Genomic DNA, 23,317 nt, shown 5'->3' with positions numbered 1-23,317 from the left:
GCTTTCGAAAACCCTTCTTCAGGTCGGGGGTGGGGGTGGACAGTTTGGGAAAAGGAGGAGTAGCCAAAGGCTGGAGGGGGGAGGAGACAGCAACAAACAGACAGCAAGGATGCAGGTGGGACATGTCAAAAAACGAAATAAGTTCCAATTCATGGGATGCTGCTGTGGCCATGTTCACCCCGGGAGACTCATATGAATTATATTTTGGCACATTTTACTTGCAAGACACTTTTAGTTTAGCAACATCAAGCTCGTTGGTGAACAATACCTTCTGGTTCGTGAGCAATTGGCGTTTGGGTCTCTTTGGAGTACGACACCACCTCGCGAGGTAAAAAATCAACTTGGGTAATTTTCGAAATCACAAGTTTAGGCAAGCGGCGGCTGTATTGAACAGAAGAGTAGAAAGGTTGTAATTTCCATTTCAGTATGGAACTAGTGCTATTTTCTTTAATATGCACTGAACTTCACTGACTAACAAATCGCATTTTAGAAAAGTGAGAGGAAATTAAAACAGCCCATATCAATAGAAAGCTAGTGCCCAACATTGCAGATGCTCCTGCCCTGCTAATCTCCAATTCTCTTTAAAGTGATATCCATGCTAACTACATTTTCAAATAGACACTTGCCACTTGAAGTTATCACACCGGCAACATTAAAGTTTAAACTTAATCTGCAGTTCCTTCTTACACATTAAAGTTTAAACATTTATTTAAATCAATTTAACATTCAAATATATCAAAAATCATCCTGATAGCTTTATAAAGCATGACAACAATAGCCTCCCATAACAGAATAATGGTGAATATTAAACAGCTACATACCCAAGATCTGAGTCAGACTGCAGCTGCAGAACAGAAGGATCCGTATCCCATTGTAGTGCTCTAATTAGATCATCCAACAATACAAAGAGACATTATGTCAGCAGAACATTAACTGATAAGAATACTTGATTACTGAGTGGAAAGAACACAAGACAATTAACAAAATGTGCTTTATTTTACCTCCTGCAAACTCAGTATTAACACACTTTATTTCAGACTTCTAGTACCAGCAGTAATTTTATGTTGAACACAGAACTGAGTTATTGCTATTGGTAATGATGAAATGTGTTATTAATGTGTCATCTAGCCCATGATTTTTTTTAGACGCACAGTTTCCAAAATTCTAGAAGCTGCAGGTCAATTTGTGTTGCCTGCTGAGCACCAAAAAAATCACATCACTAGCATAACAGAATTTTAAGACCCTGCTGGATTTGTATTTCAAGTATTCTTTAAATTTACATCACAGAAGTGCGACATTTCACAACGCATGTACCTTTTCCAATAAAATTATTAATCTCAATGCTAACACTTAAAAATACTCACTCACAATAAAATGCAATGAATTTAATATTGGGATATTTGTTGTTACGTTTATTTTTATTTTTCATTTGGCCCTTTTCTCACTTCAGTCCTATTTGGGAAACAAGTTAACTGGTTCTATTTTCATTTCACTTTCATCTGCTTCCCCATATTAGAATCAACCTTCTAGATTGCTAGAAAATTCAACAAGGATTTGACCATCTCTAATGGCTGTTGCTTAAATATTGATGTTTCAGAGGCATTTGTAAAGCTTTCAGCAGCATCTTATTTGTACAATACCGTACATTTTTACTATACTACCCTCCTCACAAATATATTCATGAACACAATTAGTTTAGTTATACAGAGCGAAAGAAGGCCCTTCGACCCACCAACTACGCCGACCAGCGATCCCCTCACACCAACACTATCCTACACACACTAGGGACAATTTACAATTATTACAATTGCAGATGCTGATTTACCAAAAAAAAGACAGATCAAGAAAATTGTTTAATTACACGTAGTAACAACAAATAGTTTACACTTCAAGTAAACACAGCCCAGTCTCATTCTTATGTCCTTTGCAGTATCAAGTGTATTAGTAAAAAAAATAAATTGATGAGTAACTCAGCGTGTCAGGCATCTCCTCTGGAAAACATGGGTAAATTACGTTTAAGGCCAGGATGCTTCTTCAGACTAATTGTAATTCGAGGGAAATCGCTGGAAAAGAGCTTTGGCTCAGGGGTAAAATAAAGGCTTGTAAATGCAAGCTGGATATAGGTCAAGGGGACTTTTCATTGGCAGATGGGGAGACAAAGGCTAGAGATGTAAAAACAAAAAGATGTGAGATAAGGAGACAAGGATGAAATGTGAAGCCAGAGGAAGGAATATAGTTGGAAGGCATCAGGGACAGGTGAAAAAGAGTGGGGGGTGGGGGGGGGGCATCCAGGTGGGCCACAAGGAAGAGACAGGGAAAGAAAGGGCAGGGTGGTGTTTGTAGGTAAGTTATCTAAAATAGGAGCATTCAACAATTGGACAATCCAACAGTATGAATGTTCAATTCTCCAATTTTATATAAGCTCTAACCTTAAACACCTCTCCCACCCCCTTTCGCTTCACAATCCACAATTCTTCAAACTTGTCGCACACCTACCGCTGGCCTTTGTTCCAAAAAGGCAAAATAAAATTACAAAAAAGGCACGAAAAAGGCATTTATTGACAAAAAAAGGCATAACAAGATTGAGGGGGGGGGGGGGGTGAGAGACACAATGCGGCCTAACACAGTTTTCCTATGGCCTGGATCCGGCCCATAACCCAAACTCAATCGAACCCAAGCGAGCCAACCTGGGAACTGCAGCCATTCACGGGGCACGCAGCCGACCTGGGTGTTACAGCCAGACCTCGGGCACGCGAGCCGACCTGGCTTTGGAAGTGTGTGGCGGTTGTGTGTCAAGAAAGAATATGAATGCTGCTGCCTTGTCAACAGACTTGCACAAAAGCAGTTGGTATTAGTTTTGAAATTCTCGTTATCCCTATTTTTGACCTGGCTCGGAGACCGAACAGTGAGGGGACCAGGAAGACATATAGATTGGGTGAATCAAATTGGCAGGGGTGCTGAGGAAGAGGATTTCTTGGAATGTATGCGGGATAGTTATCTAAATCAACATGTAGAGGAACCAACGAGAGAGCAGGCTATTTTAGACTGGGTATTGAGTAATGAGGAAGGGTTAGTTAGCAATCTTGTTGTACGTGCCCCCTTGGGCAAGAGTGACCATAATATGGTTGAGTTCTTCATTAGGATGGAGAGTGACATTGTTAATTCAGAAACAATGGTTCTGAACTTAAAGAAAGGTAACTTTGAGGGTATGAGACGTGAATTGGCCAAGATTGACTGGCAATTAATTCTAAAAGGGTTGACGGTGGATATGCAATGGAAGACATTTAAAGACTGCATGGAAGAACTACAAAAATTGTTCATCCCAGTTTGGCAAAAGAATAAATCAGGGAAGGTAGTACATCCGTGGATAACAAGGGAAATCAGGGATAGTATAAAAGCGAAGGATGATGCGTACAAATTAGCCAGAAAAAGCAGCATACCGGAGGACTGGGAGAAATTCAAAGACCAGCAGAGGAGGACAAAGGGCTTAATTAGGAAAGGAAAAATAGATTATGAAAGAAAACTGGCAGGGAACATAAAAACTGACTGCAAAAGTTTTTATAGATATGTGAAAAGAAAGAGATTAGTTAAAACAAATGTAGGTCCCTTGCCGTCAGAAACAGGTGAGTTGATCATGGGGAACAATGATATGGCGGACCAATTGAATAACTACTTTGGTTCCGTCTTCACTAAGGAAGACATAAATAATTTGCCGGAAATAGCAGGGGACCGCGGGTCAAAGGAGTTGGAGGAATTGAGTGAAATCCAGGTTAGCCGGGAAGTGGTGTTGGGTAAATTGAATGGATTAAAGGCCGATAAATCCCCAGGGCCAGATAGGCTGCATCCCAGAGTACTTAAGGAAGTAGCTCCAGAAATAGTGGATGCATTAGTAATAATCTTTCAAAACTCTTTAGATTCTGGAGTAGTTCCTGAGGATTGGCGGGTAGCAAACGTAACCCCACTTTTTAAGAAGGGAGGGAGAGAGAAAACGGGGAATTACAGACCAGTTAGTCTAACATCGGTGGTGGGGAAAGTGCTAGAGTCAGTTATTAAAGATGGGATAGCAGCACATTTGGAAAGTGGTGAAATCATTGGACAAAGTCAGCATGGATTTATGAAAGGTAAATCATGTCTGACGAATCTTATAGAATTTTTCGAGGATGTAACTAGTAGCGTGGATAGGGGAGAACCAGTGGATGTGGTGTATCTGGACTTCCAGAAGGCTTTCGACAAGGTCCCACATAAGAGATTAGTATACAAACTTAAAGCACACGGCATTGGGGGTTCAGTATTGATGTGGATAGAGAACTGGCTGGCAAACAGGAAGCAAAGAGTAGGAGTAAACGGGTCCTTTTCACAATGGCAGGCAGTGACTAGTGGGGTACCGCAAGGCTCAGTGCTGGGACCCCAGCTATTTACAATATATATTAATGATCTAGATGAGGCAATTGAAGGTAATATCTCCAAGTTTGCGGATGACACTAAGCTGGGGGGCAGTGTTTGCTGTGAGGAGGATGCTAGGAGACTGCAAGGTGACTTGGATAGGCTGGGTGAGTGGGCAAATGTTTGGCAGATGCAGTATAATGTGGATAAATGTGAGGTTATCCATTTTGGTGGCAAAAACGGGGAAGCAGACTATTATCTAAATGGTGGCCGATTGGGAAAGGGGGAGATGCAGCGAGACCTGGGTGTCATGGTACACCAGACATTGAAGGTAGGCATGCAGGTGCAAGCAGGCAGTAAAGAAAGCGAATGGTATGTTAGCTTTCATTGCAAAAGGATTTGAGTATAGGAGCAGGGAGGTTCTACTGCAGTTGTACAGGGTCTTGGTGAGACCACACCTGGAGTATTGCGTACAGTTTTGGTCTCCAAATCTGAGGAAGGACATTATTGCCATAGAGGGAGTGCAGAGACGGTTCACCAGACTGATTCCTGGGATGTCAGGACTGTCTTATGAAGAAAGACTGGATAGACTTGGTTTATACTCTCTAGAATTTAGGAGATTGAGAGGGGATCTTATAGAAACTTACAAAATTCTTAAGGGGTTTGGACAGGCTAGATGCAGGAAGATTGTTCCCGATGTTAGGGAAGTCCAGGACAAGGGGTCACAGCTTAAGGATAAGGGGGGAAATCCTTTAAAACCGAGATGAGAAGAACTTTTTTCACACAGAGAGTGGTGAATCTCTGGAACTCTCTGCCACAGAGGGTAGTTGAGGCCAGTTCATTGGCTATATTTAAGAGGGAGTTAGATGTGGCCCTTGTGGCTAAGGGGATCAGGGGGTATGGAGAGAAGGCAGGTACGGGATACTGAGTTGGATGATCAGCCATGATCATATTGAATGGTGGTGCAGGCTCGAAGGGCCGAATGGCCTACTCCTGCACCTAATTTCTATGTTTCTATGTTTCTAAGAGCAAAGATAATAGAACGGAGCGGGCAATGGCTTACCCCTGTGTCAGCGCGAGTAACTTCAATGGGCACCTTGAACTAGTATTGTCATTCAATAAGATCACAACTGATTCAACCCTGTCCCGGTGTGCTCCCGTTTTTCCCCACCATCTCGCCACCTGCCATCACCCTCCACCCCCCACCCATTCAGTCATTCAGAATGGAGGAGATCTGGAAGCCTTGGGCAAATTGAATTGTTACTTTCTTTATTTTTATTTTTATTTTATTTATTTTTTTGAGTGTGAGAAATTCCATGTCCCGCCAGCTTTTTTTCAAAACTTAGCAACTCAAAATGGGGTGCATCTTCGACGCAGGTGCGTCTTCATTGCCGGGAAATACTACGTATATTTCCCCCATACTTACTTTAAGAATTTAATTTGAATATGGACACTGCAATCCTAGATGTTTTCCAATTACAATATCATCAGTTGATTCTTTTTGGTTCAGTATGAGAAGGGCTTGGGGAAGCAACCATTAAAGAAAACTTTAAAACACAACACAAAGATCAGGCAAAACAATCAAGATGTTATTTACGAGCGCCAAATACACTCATCACTGGGAGTGACCTAGGAGATTGCTTAACGAACAAAGATCCACCTACTCCTTATATACAGAATTTTCCTTTGATGTATTGTTTACTGTAGCTTACACTTAAGCATTTTTCCTTCTGTCGAATGATCAAAAATATATAAATAATGCACCTCCAAAAGACACAGAAGAGGGGAACAAACAGGTTTCTTTGTAAAGTATGCCAATTTTTTTTAAATCTTCAAATTTAAACAGAAAAGGCAGGTCCTGGAATGATTGAGCAAATTTTGCCTCGTGCTATAGTCTTGTCCAACTGGTGTCAAGAGTATTGAACGTAATACACTTCCTGTTGCCAAGAGCAGCAGAACGCAATGGGACACTGTTTACTTGAAGAGTGTAAACTATTTGTTGTTACTAATTGTATAATTGAACAACTTTTGTGAACGTATTGACTGAAACTTATTGTAGTATTGTAGTAAATTATTGTAGTAAACCATGATTTTGCAATAGCCATCCAGGTAGGGACGATGGGAGGATTGCCAGCCTGTTGAAATTTCTCTTCAACTCAGTCCCAAACGGTCTACATGAGACTATGCCCCTGGCCCTCAGCAAGTTGATATGTCCTCACAGCATCTGGCTTGCTTCGTCTTTAAGAGTTTGTTTCAATTAGATATCCTCTAACTCTTCTGAACAGTAAAGAATATGATCCTGGCCTACTCAATCTCTCCTCATCAGGCAAACCCACTATCCCTGGAACCAGTATAGTGCACTCCCTGTGGTAAATACACCCTTTCTGAGACAAGGTAACCAAAGCCATACCTGGACCTATACTTTTAATAACAAGTTTCTTACTCCTGCATTTGGAGTCATCGCATTATAAAGGGCTGACATACCAACTATCCTCCTAATCACCAATGTTAACCAAACCATTTCACTTGATGGCTACCGATTAATGATGGTGTAAAAGTGCCAATGCCATCTTTGTAGAAATTAGTCAATGAAGATACAAACACAAAATCAAGTCACGAAAATGCAAATTACCTTCCACCATGTCCACCATCTACCGAATCCTGGCTTCCAGCTTCACTGGGCGTGCTCACTGATTTCGAGGAGGGAGACATGGGGGTTGGGACTAAATAATGAAAATAACAGGCATCCCATGTTACTATTTGCAAAGGCTGCACTGATGGTTTGCAGTGTCAAACATGAAGCAAAACAAAAAAAGCAAGATTTAAATAAATGTTGAATAGGCAAACAAAAATGGAATTGCAATGGTGAAAGCCAAAAGAAAAAAGGAAAAAAAAGAGGGAAGAAAGTCAAATGAACATTTAATTTTTATTTTTGCAAAAATAATTATTCAAAATGAGTTTGGAATGTGCACAACCACATTAAAATGCATCAGGGTTTCAGCTTCATCATAAAATTGCTGGTAAACAATACAAATAGACCAAATGTGTTCTACTTTTTGCAATGTTTCAGAGACTACCATCACCACATTGGCAAATAAAAGCGACATAAAGTTGCCAGAAATAAATACATTTTGTGTCATACTTCCACTCGAACATATAAAAATAATGATCTTCTCTTTAAAGTACCAGAATATTTTACAGTTTACTCAAGTGGAGAGGTAAACACATTTTTCATGTATCCAAGGTCTTAAAATACAAGGTATTTGAATAGATTTTCAAACTGCAGCTGAAACCCTCAGCAAAAACATTAATATGTACATAAATAGTAAACCCTTGTTATAACAGACCGTAGAGGGAATGGTATCCGTTAGTGCCGATTTAACACCGAGTAAGGTATTATCATTGTATGAGGTTGAAACAAAGAACTGCTGATGATAGTTAATACACAGAACATAAAATGCTGGAGTAACTCAGCTGGTCAGGCAGTATCGCTAGAGAACATGGATAGGTGACGTTGGAACCCTTCTTCAGACTGATTCAGTCTACTCAGTTACTCCTGCACGTTGTGTCGTTTCACCTTAAAACTAGGCGCCAATGCTGTTGGTCAGCATCAGTGAGCTCTTTTTCACCGGTTGATGCGTCTGTTGTTGTGGCTCACATTGTAGCCCGGCAATGACACTTTCTTCAGACAGCTGCCAATGAGGCTCCCTCCCCTCTCACCAGCGGTCGCTTCCAATGTGGAGTATGTCAGCAACTCCAGGGGAGGTCGCGGTGGCCGTGGCAGGGGTGGGGGGTATGGAGGCCGACTGGATGGAGCAACAGGAGGAGGCGGTGGCAGCAGTCCAGCAGGAAACGGACAAAGCGACGCCGACAGCAAGCAGGTGAGAGGGGAGGGAGCACCGTAGTGACCTAGAGTGTCCCATCGGTGGCAGCAGCCTAAATAAAGCAGGGCCACAATGTGGGCTGCAACAAAAGCCATGTTAACCAGACTGTGCGGTGGGCGAAGGGCTCGCTGGAGCACCTTGCGTGTCTAGAGTGGCGTCGGAAGCCGGGACTATAAAAGGCCCAGAAGACTGTGCTATATCCAAAATCCATTATAAAGAGGTCCATTAAAACAAGGGTTTACTGTAATGTGTAATTATGTGTACATTTACTCTGAATCCTAATCAAAATACCATGAATTAAATCAAAAACCTTTTGGAAATAGCCGAACAAAAGTCAACATAACATTAAAATGTACAGTGCATAGCTCACATTGCAGAAAGCATATGGTTTGAAAAAAAAACACATATCAAAAACAAAACATCAATACATTTAAGGAAATTCAACACAATTGGGGTTAGGAGGGAGAGAAAAATCAGCCATGATTGAATGGTGTAGACTTGATGGGCCGAATGGCCTAATTCTGCTCCTATCACATATGACCAATATCAATGATTTCTGCAGCTACCTACATGCTTATTTTATACATCTTAACAAATTCGACAAAGAATCAGTTCAAAGGTTCAGCTGAAAATAAAAGTCTAATGCAATCCTCATTTAGGCGACCAAAGCATTATTACATAAAAACACAAAATTACACCCGTTTAAAAAGATGCCAGGGCAAATAAATAAAAAATATGATTAGTACGGATTAGTCTTGATTAGTACGGATGTCAGAGGTTATGGGGAGAAAGTGGGAGGAGGGAGGGATTGATCAGCCATGATTGAATGGCGGAGTAGACTTGATTGGCCGAATGACCAAAACCAACTCCTTTCACATGATAAACTTAGGAACATCTCAAAGAGGCAAGATACCCTAATTATAGGTAATTGCAACAAATGCCACAACCGAGCACCTTGGTAGCATCAGGGATATTTAAAAAAAGCCAGAACAGAGGGAGGTTCTTGGAGGAGATTAAGAAGTGGGAGCAGAGAAAATGTCAGTGATTGTTCAGATAAAAACTGAAACAAGTGAGTATAGTAGCCAGATGGGGCGGTGATATGGTCACCCACGTCAAATGTTATAGTCAAACCGAAAAGGACAAAAAGCAGCTTATATCCATCATAATCACATAGGATGTCATTTGTGACTTTGATCAAAACAATCCCAGAACCATGACAGTAACCTGATTGGAGGGACTTAACAAGGAGGTCAGGGTTGGATGTACATGAATTTGTGAGGCAAAACATGCAAGAAAGGGAAGCAGGGTAAAACTGAGATCTTGATGTTTTTTAGAATTAGTCATAGAACATGGAAACAGTCCCTTCAGCTCAATGCATCCCAAGACGTCTATCTGAGGAAGTCCCATTTTCCTGCATTTGTCCCATATTCCTCTAAACCTTTTCTATCCATGTACCTGTCCAAATGTATTTTAAATGCCAGTTAATCCAGTACCAATAGCTTCCTCCAGTAGCTCATTCCATGTACACATCACCTTCCGTGTAAAATAAAATTAAATTGCAGGTTCCAGTTAAATCTTTCCTCTTTTAATTAGCGAGTCAGGCAGCATCTCTGTTGAACATGGAAAGGTGACATTTTGGATCAGTATTCCTGCTTGCTGCAGTTTTTTGGTTTCAGTTATGTTAATGACAATAAACAGATAAAGCACAGATCCTTGTGGAACACTACTGGTCACGTCTCCAATCTGAATAACAATTTCCTATTACCACTTCTGACCCCCATCCCAAGACAACTCTACTAACATTCAAGTGATATGAGAAAAGAGGTGGATAGATTTGTAAAATAAGCGAAATTTTGGATTGCATGAGAGTCAGCACAGAGTTAAATCTATCAGGCAGCCAGAAAAAGGAAGTAGAAAAGGTCTGGAGTCCATTGGGAATAAAGAAATTGAGATGCAGGAGGTGAATATCAGACAAGGACATGACATGTACTGTCCTACTCCTGATTTTTTTATCTTCTGTTCTTGAATAAGGAAGGGTTTAGTTCATTCGCTCTCCATTTGCTTAGTAGTTTTTCCACAATTTCCACAAGTTTCTTTCTGTTACATTTGTGTTTTCGGTCATTTTTTTGCCAGTGTTTTTGGTCTCTCTTTAAATTTGAATTTTTTATGTAACAAAGCAAATCGATATCTGTCTCTACAAACAGAATTTAAATCACTTGTTCAGCTTTTTTTTTTTTAACCCTTCTGTGTGCCCTTAGTGTACATCCACCCATAAAAGTGTTAAAAATTAACAGTAACTTTCATGAATTTTAGTTTCTACATACTTTAGGATGATTAGGCAAGACATGGGGAAATGGGACAGACAAGACAGCTCTGCTGGGAGCTTGCACAGATCCCATCACTATGGCCTTCTGTAACACAATTGCACTGAAGACATTGATCATTGGTTTATCTAGATGAAACAATTCCAATAACTGGGCAAAAAATGTAGAAGAGAGAAGCGTTGCATCAAAAGTGACAACAGTGTTATTCTTAGGCCAGAATAGGAAAGTAAAATGAAATATAACTAATCAAAACCAAATGTTTATACATCAAAAAGAACCCAATTAGTAAATTGTCAACATAATTAGAAAGTCAATCAAATATAAACTCTTGAAAGTAAGATTTAAATTAAAAAGTCACTAACAAATAACAAAATGCCCGAGCTGGCATTTTATCCTTACTTCCGTATGTATCATTATTTTACACTCATTCCCAGGATTCTTCAGTTTCAAAATTATGAGTAGTCAGAGGAATCCAGACCTTGTGCAAAATAAAAAAAATCAGAATTAACAAGCTCACACTGTACGATACACATCTCCTTACCTAGTGCTGGCTCTGGGGCTATGCCTATGCTCTGCAGCAAAGCCTCTGTCTCCCTGCGTTTGCGATCAAGATCAGAGTCCTCAGGGGGAACTTCTTTCTTCTGTTGCAACTCAGCCTGAAAGGACAGCAGAAAACTCTATTAAATTAATAGTTGTTGGAAGGAACTGCAAAGGCTGGTTTAAACCGAAGATAGACACAAAAAGCTGGAGTAACTCAGAGGGACTGGCAGCAGGTCGAGACATGAAACATCACCCATTCCTTCTATCCAGAGATGCTGCCTGTCCCACTGAGTTACTCCAGCATTTTGTGTCTATCTCCACTAAATGAATTCTGGATAAATGTTGTTTTCCCTATCTAGAAATAAAAACTTGCACTTTCGCCTCTGAATTGTATAAAACATGAACCAAATGCAATAGCACATTTTAGTCAGGACTATTCTACTTTTCCCTCAGAGCCAATTAAGAAAAATATTAATTTATCCAAAGATATGATTCGTATGTTTAGGAGGAGACAACGAATGGGTAAAAGTTCCCTTTTCACTGGCCACCATTAGATTTTCTAATGACCAAATGACAAATAAATTGATTCTGATTCTGATTCTGATTGACTGAACAAAGCAGAAGAAAATTATCCTGACTAGATTCCTACCCAATAAAAAACCCATACTATTTGTCCCTCTGTATAACTGCCTGCAGAGGGCACATAATGATCAACCTCTTAAAAGCTATCTCTTCTATAAACGCACAGCCAGTAAACATAGTAGAAACAATTAAATAAAATGATGAGAGGCAGTTATGATCTACAGTCAGAATCAACGTATGATATGCAGGTCAAGTATAAAACACAAGAGTGGTGAGTGGCTAGAATGCACTGCCGGAGGTTGTGGTGCAGGTAGGTCATGATATTTAAGAGACTTTTGGATAGACACATGCATATGCAAGGAATGGAGGGATATGGCTTATATGCAAGCTGATGAGAATGATCCTGGTCTTGAGAATGGGCCCGACACATATGTTGCGGGGTTAAAGGCCTATTCCTGTACACTCCTATTCCACATACAGACTATTCGCAGTCCATTTTAATTTTACAAAGTAAATAGCATAATAGAGGAAAAGGCCTGTGTTATACTGTTTATGCTTCATACGTGATCATCGGTGTCACTCCTTGCATGAAGGCTGAATAAAACTTTCCTTCCCTCCTGCAACTGCCAAATTCTTTTCTCGTCCTCAGTTTTTGGATCAAGTTCTCCCCCCCACCCCACCCAAGTTATTTACATAAGCATAACTAAATGGTCGGCACGGACTTGAAGGGCCGAGATGGCCTGTTTTCCGTGCTGTAATTGTTATATGGTTATAAGCTTGTTCTGTTAGGTTTCAATTGCTTCATGCGCTTTCTCAAGCTTCAGCAGAAATCCAACTTTTAAAAAATGAAGTTTTGTAGTAGAACAGCTAAAGAGTTAGGGAGCAGATTCAAGGTGGAATTTAGATAAACAGCAAGGACTGGCAGAGGCTGAGTGAAAATATCAGAGCCTACTTAGAGACCTAGCGAGTCCTGTAAACTACACGACACTCCTCCATTTCTAATGATGGTAATGTATAATTCTTATCCAAAATGTAATGACCTTTGTTTGAGGTTTATGGAGAAGACAAAACAATCACTTAATAGACATTGCAAAGCAAAGGGCTGGGTAATTCAAGGGTGTACATAGTTATGACATCATTCAAGTATTTCCCCTTTTGATAAATGCCAAACAGAGAATTTTATTAATTCCAGTGGCAAAAATGTAAATGTCCAATGAGCATATCATACCCATAAGAAACACCAGCAAAAGTGCAATGGCTGACATACATCCTTTTACTGCATTAAACAATTATGTAATATCTGCAGGATTAATCATCCAATTCATCCCAATGAAATCAGAGCAGGTAGCAAATAAATATGCACGAGTTCCAGCAACTAATAAATATTACATGCACAACAGCACTAGCACAGACCCAGACAGGAGGGTGTTACAACTGTGAATTGCCATTTCCAATCCTTCCTTACCAACTCACCCAATTTGAAAATCCATTGCAATTAAACTTTAAGCAACTCTAGAAGTGAAAATGTAGTCATCTTCAACACTGAAATTGTAGTGAATCTACAGCAGGCTGTTGGGACTATTGCACACGGGGCATGTGGGTCGGCGTGGGCAAGTTGGGCCAATGGGTCTGTTTCCATGCTGTATGACTATGATTAATTTAAGAGTTACAAGTTCATAAGGTAATAAAATTAGGATAGGATACAACTTCAACCTTATACCCATTTTTGAGACCTATTGGATTTAGCCAACTCCCCTCCACTTCTAAGACAAGCGAGAAGGATATGATTCAGTGTGCACCTATCTCATCTCATCACAAGATAAAATAACCTTCACCTCACAGCTTCCACCAGCAAGAACTAATAAAATTACTTGAACACCATGCCAAGTAATTCTAAAATTGCGATTCCTGTGAACTTGTTTAAACCAATAGCACTTCCTTTTTTAAATAAAATTACTTGATATCCTGGATCAAATCATTATCCCCATTTTGACTGACCTCTTTCTTTTTCCTTTCTTCTTCTTTTCTTTTTTTCTCTTCGCGTATCTGAGCCAGTCTTTGCTTTTTTCGCTCCAGTTCTGCTTTCAAATCACTCTTGTCTGACATGTTGAAGCCCCTGAAAGGTTAAAGATTAGATCTCATAATTGTAGTAAATTAAAAATCATTGTCATATTTATAATTTACTATTACAATTATTTAACAAGTAACATTGTGAAAAAAATCTGGATTTGGCAAGAAATAACTTTGTGCAAGTGGATAAGATGAACCCTAGTGATAATCCTTATTTCTTCAATACTGAGCAATAACCTAACTCTAGCCATGAAGCGACCCACTCGGCTGAAATGGTGCTTAATACTCCACATGACTAAATTCCTCCAAGTTCGAAAGATGCAGAAACATTGGGAGGAAGGTAAACCCATTATAGCATGCGTTTCTCAACAGGCGGATGAAATTAAATTTTCCCGGAGACACGAATTTCAACTGCAGTACAGACATAACATCAGAATAATAGAGCAGGGAAATAGGCCCTTCAGCCCACCTGGTCCGCACTAGCCATTAATTATTATCCATACTAATCTTATTTTCCACCACTCTATTCCCCGTCATGCTATTGTGTTTCAAGCTCTCGCCTAGATACAATTGAATGTTGTCACCACACTAATCTCCATCATTTTCTCAAGAAGCATTTTCCACATTTCAACCATCCACAGGATATAAAAAAAATTTATATCTCCAGATCTTCTACCATTTACTTTGTCAATGTTTAAAGATCGCAAGACGTTTACTTTCATAAACACTTCACGATAGGGAAGAATTATGTGCCCTTCACAATTTTGTACTTTTTAAAATCAGATCCCCCTTAAAGTCTTCCTTCCAATGAAAAGAAAACCTCCTAATGGCTGAAGTACTCCATCTTGGTGAATCTCTGCTGCGTTTTTTCAAGTGCAATCATATCCTTCAATATTGTTTCAATAATGTTTTATAAAGTTGTACCGTAATCTCCCCGACCTTGCATTTCATGCTCTGGATAATGAAGGCAAGTATCTAAAATGCTGCCTTAACTACCTTATGCAAGTAAATAATTTGTTTCCATTGGCATGTTATGTTAATACCCTATTCAGTTCTCATTTTGATTTCTTTGTTCTTGGCCTGCTATATTGTTCATTGGATATCTACAACTTCAGCAAATTACAAAGGTGGCCATGTACATCTATGTACCTTGCTACCATTACTATAGTTATTGCTTGAGCTCTGGCACAGCTAGAGCACACTGACTGGCTGGAAGGAAGTGTGCTGATGCCATGTGACATGTGCTCAGTTGCAAGGTGTCTCAGCATGAGCATACACAGAACAAGAGCATAGCCACCATTTCCCAGGAGAATCAAACAGCCTCTCAATACATCGGCAATCTGCATCATCTAACCCCAATGCTGCCTGACAGCTGCTAGTTACCAATATGATCAGGTCTGAATTAGACACAGAAGCATATTTAAAAACTAGACTAAGTGGGACCTGTTGGGTCCCAGCATCACATGGGAGGGCTGGTCACCAACGCAATATTTCACCTCTCCACCAATTCCAATACTGCTCGCCAGTGAGGGGGGGGAGGGCTTTCTGTTGTGCTAGTATGGGTGATGCGGACCGAAGGTACTGGTTTCCAGAGGGCTAGTATAGACATTGTGGGCCGAATGGATTCTTGGGCTGGCAGCCAACTGTTGCAACGATTTTAAAAGCCAAGCCAAGTCACACAATTTGGCTGCAGCCACCCAACAACCAAAATTCATTTTGTGAACGCAAACTTTTTAAAAAGGCGTGGCAAACAATTGGGCAGCAGCCACCTGACAACCAAAATTCATTTTGTGAACACAAACTTTTTAAAAAGGCGAGGCAAGCAATTTGGCAGCAGCCACCTGACAACCAAAATTCATTTTGTGAACACAAACTTTTTAAAAAGGCGAGGCAAACAATTGGGCAGCAGCCACCTGACAACAAAATTCATTTTGTGAACACAAACTTTTTAAAAAGGCGAGGCAAACAATTGGGCAACAGCCACTTTACAGCCGCATCGAGGGGACTCACCATGGCATAGACGTGCGTTCAGTGTTATTCGCAGTTCAGAGAGCCGTGACCCTCTCGCTTCCTGGGTCTGGCAGAGACTGAGTGAGGGACTACACTTCCGGGCTTTATAGTCCCTCCCCCCTGCCGCCAGTGGGGGCAGCAGAGAGAATGGAAAATTAAAAAAAAACATTAATATCTCTCTGATTTTTCATCGATGGGAAAAATCATCCGGTCCCGGAAGGCAGAGGGGGGCTCTGAGCGAGGTGGCCAAAAATGACGGCCGTAGGTGGCAGCGTTCTCTCGGAAATCGCAGCACAATGGGCCATAAGTGGTCAAGATCAGACTTTTAGTAATATAGATACATATTTATTTGTCTTAATTTGTATTAAAGTCCAGTTTTGTTGAGATTAGGTTTCACATTTGTTGGAGAGTGGGAGAGGTGGGATGTAGATTAGTTTACTTATAGTATAATCAATTTAATTTAGTTCAAACAGTGCAGAAACAGGCCCTTCGGCCCACCGAGCCCCCACCGACCAGCGATCCCCGCACATTAACACTGCCTTACGCACACTAGGGGCAATTTGCATTCATACCAAGCCAATTTACCTACAAACCTGTACGTCTTTGGAGTGTGGGGGGAAACCGAAGATCTCGGAGAAAACCCACACAGGTGACGGGGAGAACGTACAAACTCCGTACAGACAGCATCCGTAGTCGGGATCTAACCCACGTCTCTGGCGCTGAAAGCGCTGTAAGGTAGAAACTCTACCGCTGCTCCATCGTGCCATGCCTCAATAGAAAAGACCTTAATCACTTCAATGGTGACATTCGATAGAAAGTTCAAATATTCGGGCAAGATGAAAATTGTGATTGAAAATAAGAAGGGTCATGACAATTTGTTCAGATGGTGGTTAATGGAAAAATAAATGTTATTCCTGGATGCATCCTCCGATTATGTTGCAAAACAATATGTGCAAATAGAAATGCATAGCATTCCAGCATATTACAAGGAAAATAATCTGCAGATAAATGTTAAACATGAACATAATTGATTTAATCTCTAGTCAAGGTCTGTCAAAAAGTTGCAATACAAGCAAAATGGTTTAATACATTGGGTGAAAAATCAAAAAGAAAGTTACTGCCATTAATTGATTAGAGAATAATGAAAGGTAGCAGATAAAATATGTATTTCATATCCTTCTTCATTGACAGGGTTGACTAATGCATTAATAATGTTAATCAAGCTGTACATAAGTCAGGAAATGTGATGTAAAATACCTTTAAGCAAAGCATTACTATACTACACTGGAGAATAGAGAAGTATTCAAAGTCTCTAGTCAACCACAACATAACTAGTTACACAGAAAAGCTGGAGAAACTCAGCGGGTGCAGCAGCATCTATGGAGCGAAGTAAATATTTCATATCATGGCTTAAAAAGAGTGAAATGGTTGAATTGGGTAATGAAAAGATGAGACACAACCACATTGCAGTTAATCATAATCATACTTTATTAGCCAAGTATGTTTTGCAACATACGAGGAATTAGATTTGCCATAGTCATACTAATAAAAAGCAACATACTTTTCATTTTAACATGAACATCCACCACAGTGACTCCTCCACATTCCTCACTGTGATGGAAGATGAGAAAAAGTTCAATCTCTTCCCTTCATTGTTCTCCCGCGGTCGGGGCCCTCATGCTTCCGTTGACGGGACAATCTTGGCTCCCGTAGCTGGCGGCGGGCCTTCTCGTCGGGCGATCAAGCTCCTGCATCGGGGGGGGGATCTCAGCTCCCCCACGCTGGGCGATTGGACCCCAGTTTTAAAGTGAAAAAGTTAACCATGGAAATAAATGAATTAGCTCAATAGAACATGGTAATACGTTAAAGTATTACAGATGTTGTCAGACCTCATGTACTGTCATGAACTTTTTCCTTTTAAACAAGTTTCCAATTTTTTTCTAATCTTTTTTTAAAAAGTGAAGTTTTCAGCACCGCAAAGAATGATTTTCCATATTGACATCCCTTACATTGGTATATTTTCTACTCCCCTATTGCCAGAAAAAATCATGGATTCTGATTCCTGGACTTAGAGTCAGCATCCTCTCCTCCTTTTGATCCTCGACTCTCTGACCCACAGACCACAATCAGTGAGGATAAGTGACAACACTCCACCACAATAATTCTCAACACTGGTGCCCCGCAAGGCTGTGTTCTCAGTCCCCTACTATACTCCTTACACACTCACGAGTGTACGGCCAAATTCAGCACGAACTCCATCGAAACGTTGGCAGATGACAGCGTCATGGTCGGCCGAATAAAGAACAATGGTGAGACAGAGAACTGGACGAAGATTGAAAACATAGTAACATATGATGTCATGACAATAACCTCTCCCTCAATGTCAGCAAGATAAAGCAATAGTTATCAACTTCAGGAAGCATGATGGAGTACGTGCCCCAATCAGTATCAATGGTGCAAAAGTGGATATAATTGAGAGCTTCAAGTTGCTTGGCATTAATATTACCAATGATCTGCTGTGGACCAACCATATTGTTGCGACAACCAAGGCAACCCACCACTAATGCTGAGCAGACCGAGGAAATTTCAGCATGTCTTTAATGACTTACATGCTTCTACAAATGCACCATCGAAAGAACTGTCGGGTTGCATCACAGCTTGGTTTGAGAACAACTCTGTCCAAGGCCACAATAAATTGCATGCTGCCTTGGAAAAACAGCCAACATGATCAAAGACTTCTCCAACACCCAGCCATTCTCTCTTTACCCTGCAGTCATTCCTCCTTCGTCTGGCAGAAGGTACAGAAGATACAGAAACTTGTAAGCATGCACCACCAGACTCAGGAACAGCTTCTACCCCTTTGTTACCAGACTTCGAAACGTCCTCCAATAAGCTAAGGTATTATCTGATTCACCTCTACCAACCTGGCTTTGGATGTGCTACAATGCTGAGAACTATATTCAGCACAATGTATCTTCCCCTTTGCCCTCTCTGTTCCTCTGTTGTACTTGAGTTTGACTTTGCATTTATGTATGGTACATCTGATATGTTTGGATAGCATACCAAACAAAGCTCTCAACTGCACTTTGGTACATGTGGCAATAAACCTAAACATTAAATTCTCAAATTAATTTTGAAAATGCCATTATTGGAGATGTATTCATTCCATCTAAGACATGGAAAAGGAAAAAAAGGGAGTACTTGAATTCCTACAGTGAGCATCACAGAGCAACAGTTCAGAGGTTTACCTCCAGGTTTTGGGCAGAGACCCGGATTCAATGCCAAAGAACCGGGTTCAATCCTGACTACAGGTGCTGTCTGTATGGAGTTGTACATTCTCCCCATGACCTGTATTGGTGTTTCCGTGTGCCCCAGTTTCCTCCCACACTCCAAAGACATACTTGTTTGTCGGCTACTTGGCTTGGAAAATATGTAAATTGTCCCTAGTGTGTCTAGGATAGTAATAGTGTGCGGAGATTGTTGGTTGGCACGGACTCAGTGGGCCGAAGGGCCAGTTTTCGTGATGTATCACTAAACTAAACTTTCTCACAATGAGACTGCTATAACAAATCTGAAAGAAATATCTTGCAGGAGATCCGAGTAATAGGCACTTAGAATCAGACGCTCAATGGTAAAATGCAGGATTGCTCTCAATCCATTGAGGTTTTCTATCTTAAACACAAAAAGGACAAAATCCTTCACACTGCTCCAAGGCAGCAAGAATGTTTTATTATCTGTTATGGGCCTGTCCCACTTAGGCGATCTTTCAGGCGACTGCCGAGAGGCACGGAAATTGCTATCAAATCATGGGGGGGACACACACACACACACACACACACACACACACACACACACACACACACACACACACACACACACACACACACACACAATTAATTGGCGGCTGCGCATACACAAACACACCCCTAGACGCACAGAGCTCCTTGCCCAGAGTGGACAAATCAAGGACCAGACGACTTAGGTTTAAGGTGAAAGGGAAAAGCTTTAATAGGAATCTGAGGGGTAACTTTTTCACACAAAGACTGGTCGGTTTATGGAACAAGCTACCAGAGGAGGTAGTTGAGGCTGGGACTATCCCAACATTTAAGAAACAGTTAGACGGGTACATGGATAGGACAAGTTTGGAGGGATATGGACCAAACATGGGACTAGTATAGCTGGGGCATGTTGGCCGGTGTGGGCTAGTTGGGCCTAAGGGCCTTTTTCCACACTGTATCACTTTATGACTATGAAGACACAACAGACTGAAGATACTAGAATCTGAGCAAAAAGTGAAGTGCTTAAGGAATTCGTCAAACTGCATCTGTGGAGGGAAGTGGACCATTTCATAAGAGAGGTCCCAAACCAAACATGTCCATTTACCTCTTCAGATGCTGCCTGACTCGTCGAGTTCCCAAGCACTTCGTGTTTTACATTAAACACTCTCCAAGTTTTACCTCTCCAAGTTTAGCACTAATGGTTTCTTAATCACATATCCAATATCCTACCCAGAATTTCATTTCACTCACACTGCAATCTACAAACCAATTTGTTTAACTAGTTTAAACGATATCCCACCTGATCTTACTCAAAGTAATATTTTTTGTTTCCTGCAAATTTACTATTTTGCATTTCTTTGATCATCTTAACTCAGATACTAATTTTCACAGATGAGTCTCCCAGATGTGTACTATGGACTGTTTTAGGTTGCACTAAGGATTTCGTTTTTTTTTTTTGCACTAGTATTTTCGTTATTAATTTATTGGGAGGGTTTTCTGTGTATTGTGTTTATAGGCCTATTAAGCTGTGGCAAGGAATTTAATTGCTCCTATTGTTGGCGCATGTGACAATTAAGCACTTTTGAATATTTTCCAGCCTCTAGCTAAACTGCAGTTTCCAACCTGAGCAATATGAATCTTTCTAAACTGTTCAAGCCCAAATACCTTCCGTCTATCTTCGATATTATTACCAAAATTGTGGTTCCATCTGTGCAATGACATCTATCTATCTATCTATCTATCTATCTATCTATCTATCTATCTATCTATCTATCTATCTATCTATAAAACTCTGGGGCCATCCGACCGACTGCCGACCGGCGTCCTTCCTGCCTTTCGATTCGTGCCCGATACTCGCAGATGTCCAATCGGAATGGCCGATGCTCGCAGATGTCCAATCGGAATGGATTCATTTGCATGTACGGCTGCCGGCTGCATTTCTTCCTTTGATTCATTGCCACGCCCAATCCAGACGCTCAATCTCCGAGATATTTTCCATTTCGGTAGAGATTTCGCTTTTCTTTCTAAGTATCCACTCCTCATTTCATTTCGTCGTGTTTAAGTACACGTTTTTAATCAAATCCTTCTCCCCCCCCCCTCACCCCCAAGTATTTCAAAAAGAAACTGGCTTCTCCATTTACATGCCAGCTTCCAACACACTTCGAAACAAAGTTGCAAGACAGGAACATTCTGAACTTTTCACTGCTGCAGCAGACAGGGGAGGTGCCATTGGATTTTTTTTTTTAATCCACTGCTGAGGGAGGCAGGGCAATGCTGGAATCTTACTTTTGGGAACGGCTTCAGTTCCATTCGAGGAGACGGGTGCATGGTGGAATATTGGGTTGGGGGATCACACCATTGGGGGAGCAGACCCAACGGGTCTGCACTTGGTCTAGTTATTATATAAAACTCTCGTGCCATCCGACCGGCTGCCGTCCGGCTGCCTTTTGATTCAATCCATCGCGTGATGTCACAATGCCCAATGCTCGCAGATGTCCAATCAGAATGGCCGATGCTCGCAGATGTCCAAACGGAATGGATCCATTTACATGTACGGCTGCCGGCTGCATTTCTTCCTTTGATTCCTTGCCACGCCGAATCCCGACGCACAATCGCCGAGATCTTTTCCATTTCGGTAGAGATTTCACTTTTCTTTCTAAGTAGCCGCTCCTCAATACATTTCGTCGTGTTTAAGTACACGTTTTTAATGAAGTCCTTCTCCACCCCCCAATATTTCAAAAATAAACTGGCTTCTCACCCATAGAAGCAGCCATTTGGGTAGACATTTCACTTTTCATTCCAACTATCCACTCCTCATTAGATTTCGTTATGTCTACTATGCGATTTACTGCAATATGCCCTCCATAATTGCTGCACAACATTTTGACCATCGATTGATAAAGAAATTCAACAGAAAACTTGGGGTATTTAAGATTTAAAATGTACAAGTACACAAAATCAAAAGTAGTAACAAATTAGTTAATATTATTACTTTCCTAACAAGGGCAGTGACCAACGCACATAGATTAAGTTGTTCAAAATGGTCTCATGAAGGACAACGAAAGTGATAAAACAAACTTTTACACGTAATAAAGAATAATTCAAGTTATTACAGTTTATGTGGAGAGGGAGGTACATGCATTAACGTCTGCTGATATACTTGTCTATATCATTGTCTATATCTCACACTCCATTTTTAACATAACTTCATGACACTCAAACCAGTGCCACACAGATTTTTCTTCCTTTAACTAAAACTAATACCAAAATCCATCTCTCCGTTTCATTTTCTGCTGCTCAGAAGATGGGTATTTACTCTCCATCACTAATTCCCATGAACTGAAGAGGCAGTAAAGAGTCAACCACTTTGGGGTCAGACATTGTCCTGACCGGGATAAGGTCAGCAGATTTAGTATCTTGAAGAACATTAATGAACCTAATATGTCTTTACAACAATTAGACACATTTCACAACAATATGGCGGAGGCTTTTTTTATAATTCCAATTTAATGTCTTGGATTAAAATTCCCAGTGGCCATAGTGAGATACTACCTCATGTAACTGATCAACATTTTAACACTCTGTCACTGCAGTAATTTAACTATAACATGTTATGTCACATAACATTTGGGGTTAAACTTTACTTCAATTCCACATAATAAACTCCTATAATCGAGTATCGGACTATTTGGAAATCCGAATCGTTTAGCAGATGATGCTTCTCAGGCTCCTTGAAACATACAAGAGTCTCTTCCCTTAAAACTTACCGGGTGGTCAGTGTAAAATTTATAATATTGTTCAACATAAAGAAAATTACAATTCAAGATTACTATCTAAATGGCGTCAAGTTGGGAAAAGGGGAAGTACAACAGGATCTGGGGGTCCTTGTACATCAATCTATGAAAGTAAGCATGCAGGTACAGCAGGCAGTGAAGAAAGCGAATGGCATGTTGGCCTTTATAACAAGAGGAATCAAGTATAGGAGCAAAGAGATCCTTCTGCAGTTGTACAGAGCCCTAATGAGACCACACTTGGAGTATTGTGTGCAGTTTTGGACCCCTAATTTGAAGAAGGACATTCTTGCTATTGAGAGAGTGCAGCGTAGGTTTACAAGGTTAATTCCCAGGATGGCGGGACAGTCATATGCTGAGAGAATGGAGCAGCTGGGCTTGTACACTCTGGAGTTTAGAAGGATGACAGGGTATCTCATTGAAACATATAAGATTGTTAAGGGCTTGGACACACT

At 40.7% G+C, this 23,317-nt stretch overlaps 1 protein-coding gene across 6 annotated transcripts in view; it reads right to left on the bottom strand.

Moving 5' to 3' along the window:
• Positions 1-23,317, bottom strand: part of LOC129713338 (cytoplasmic dynein 1 intermediate chain 1) — a 150,631-nt gene that overhangs the window by 108,373 nt on the left and 18,941 nt on the right. For 5 of the 6 annotated variants that reach the window (XM_055662341.1, XM_055662367.1, XM_055662325.1 and 2 more), the window contains exons 2-6: positions 13,712-13,829; positions 11,133-11,247; positions 7,016-7,157; positions 822-881; positions 269-381 (exon numbers count right to left, since the gene is read on the bottom strand). In XM_055662341.1, coding sequence (XP_055518316.1) covers positions 269-381; positions 822-881; positions 7,016-7,157; positions 11,133-11,247; positions 13,712-13,829 — 548 coding nt within the window. The remainder of the gene's footprint in view (positions 1-268; positions 382-821; positions 882-7,015; positions 7,158-11,132; positions 11,248-13,711; positions 13,830-23,317) is intronic. The other variant, XM_055662351.1, reaches the window with a different exon arrangement.

The sequence above is a fragment of the Leucoraja erinacea genome, chromosome 2 (genome assembly GCF_028641065.1).
Source record: "Leucoraja erinacea ecotype New England chromosome 2, Leri_hhj_1, whole genome shotgun sequence".
NCBI lineage: Eukaryota > Metazoa > Chordata > Chondrichthyes > Rajiformes > Rajidae > Leucoraja > Leucoraja erinaceus.
The sequence above is the reverse complement of the archived record's forward strand: the minus strand, read 5'-3'. Positions and strand labels throughout refer to the sequence as shown.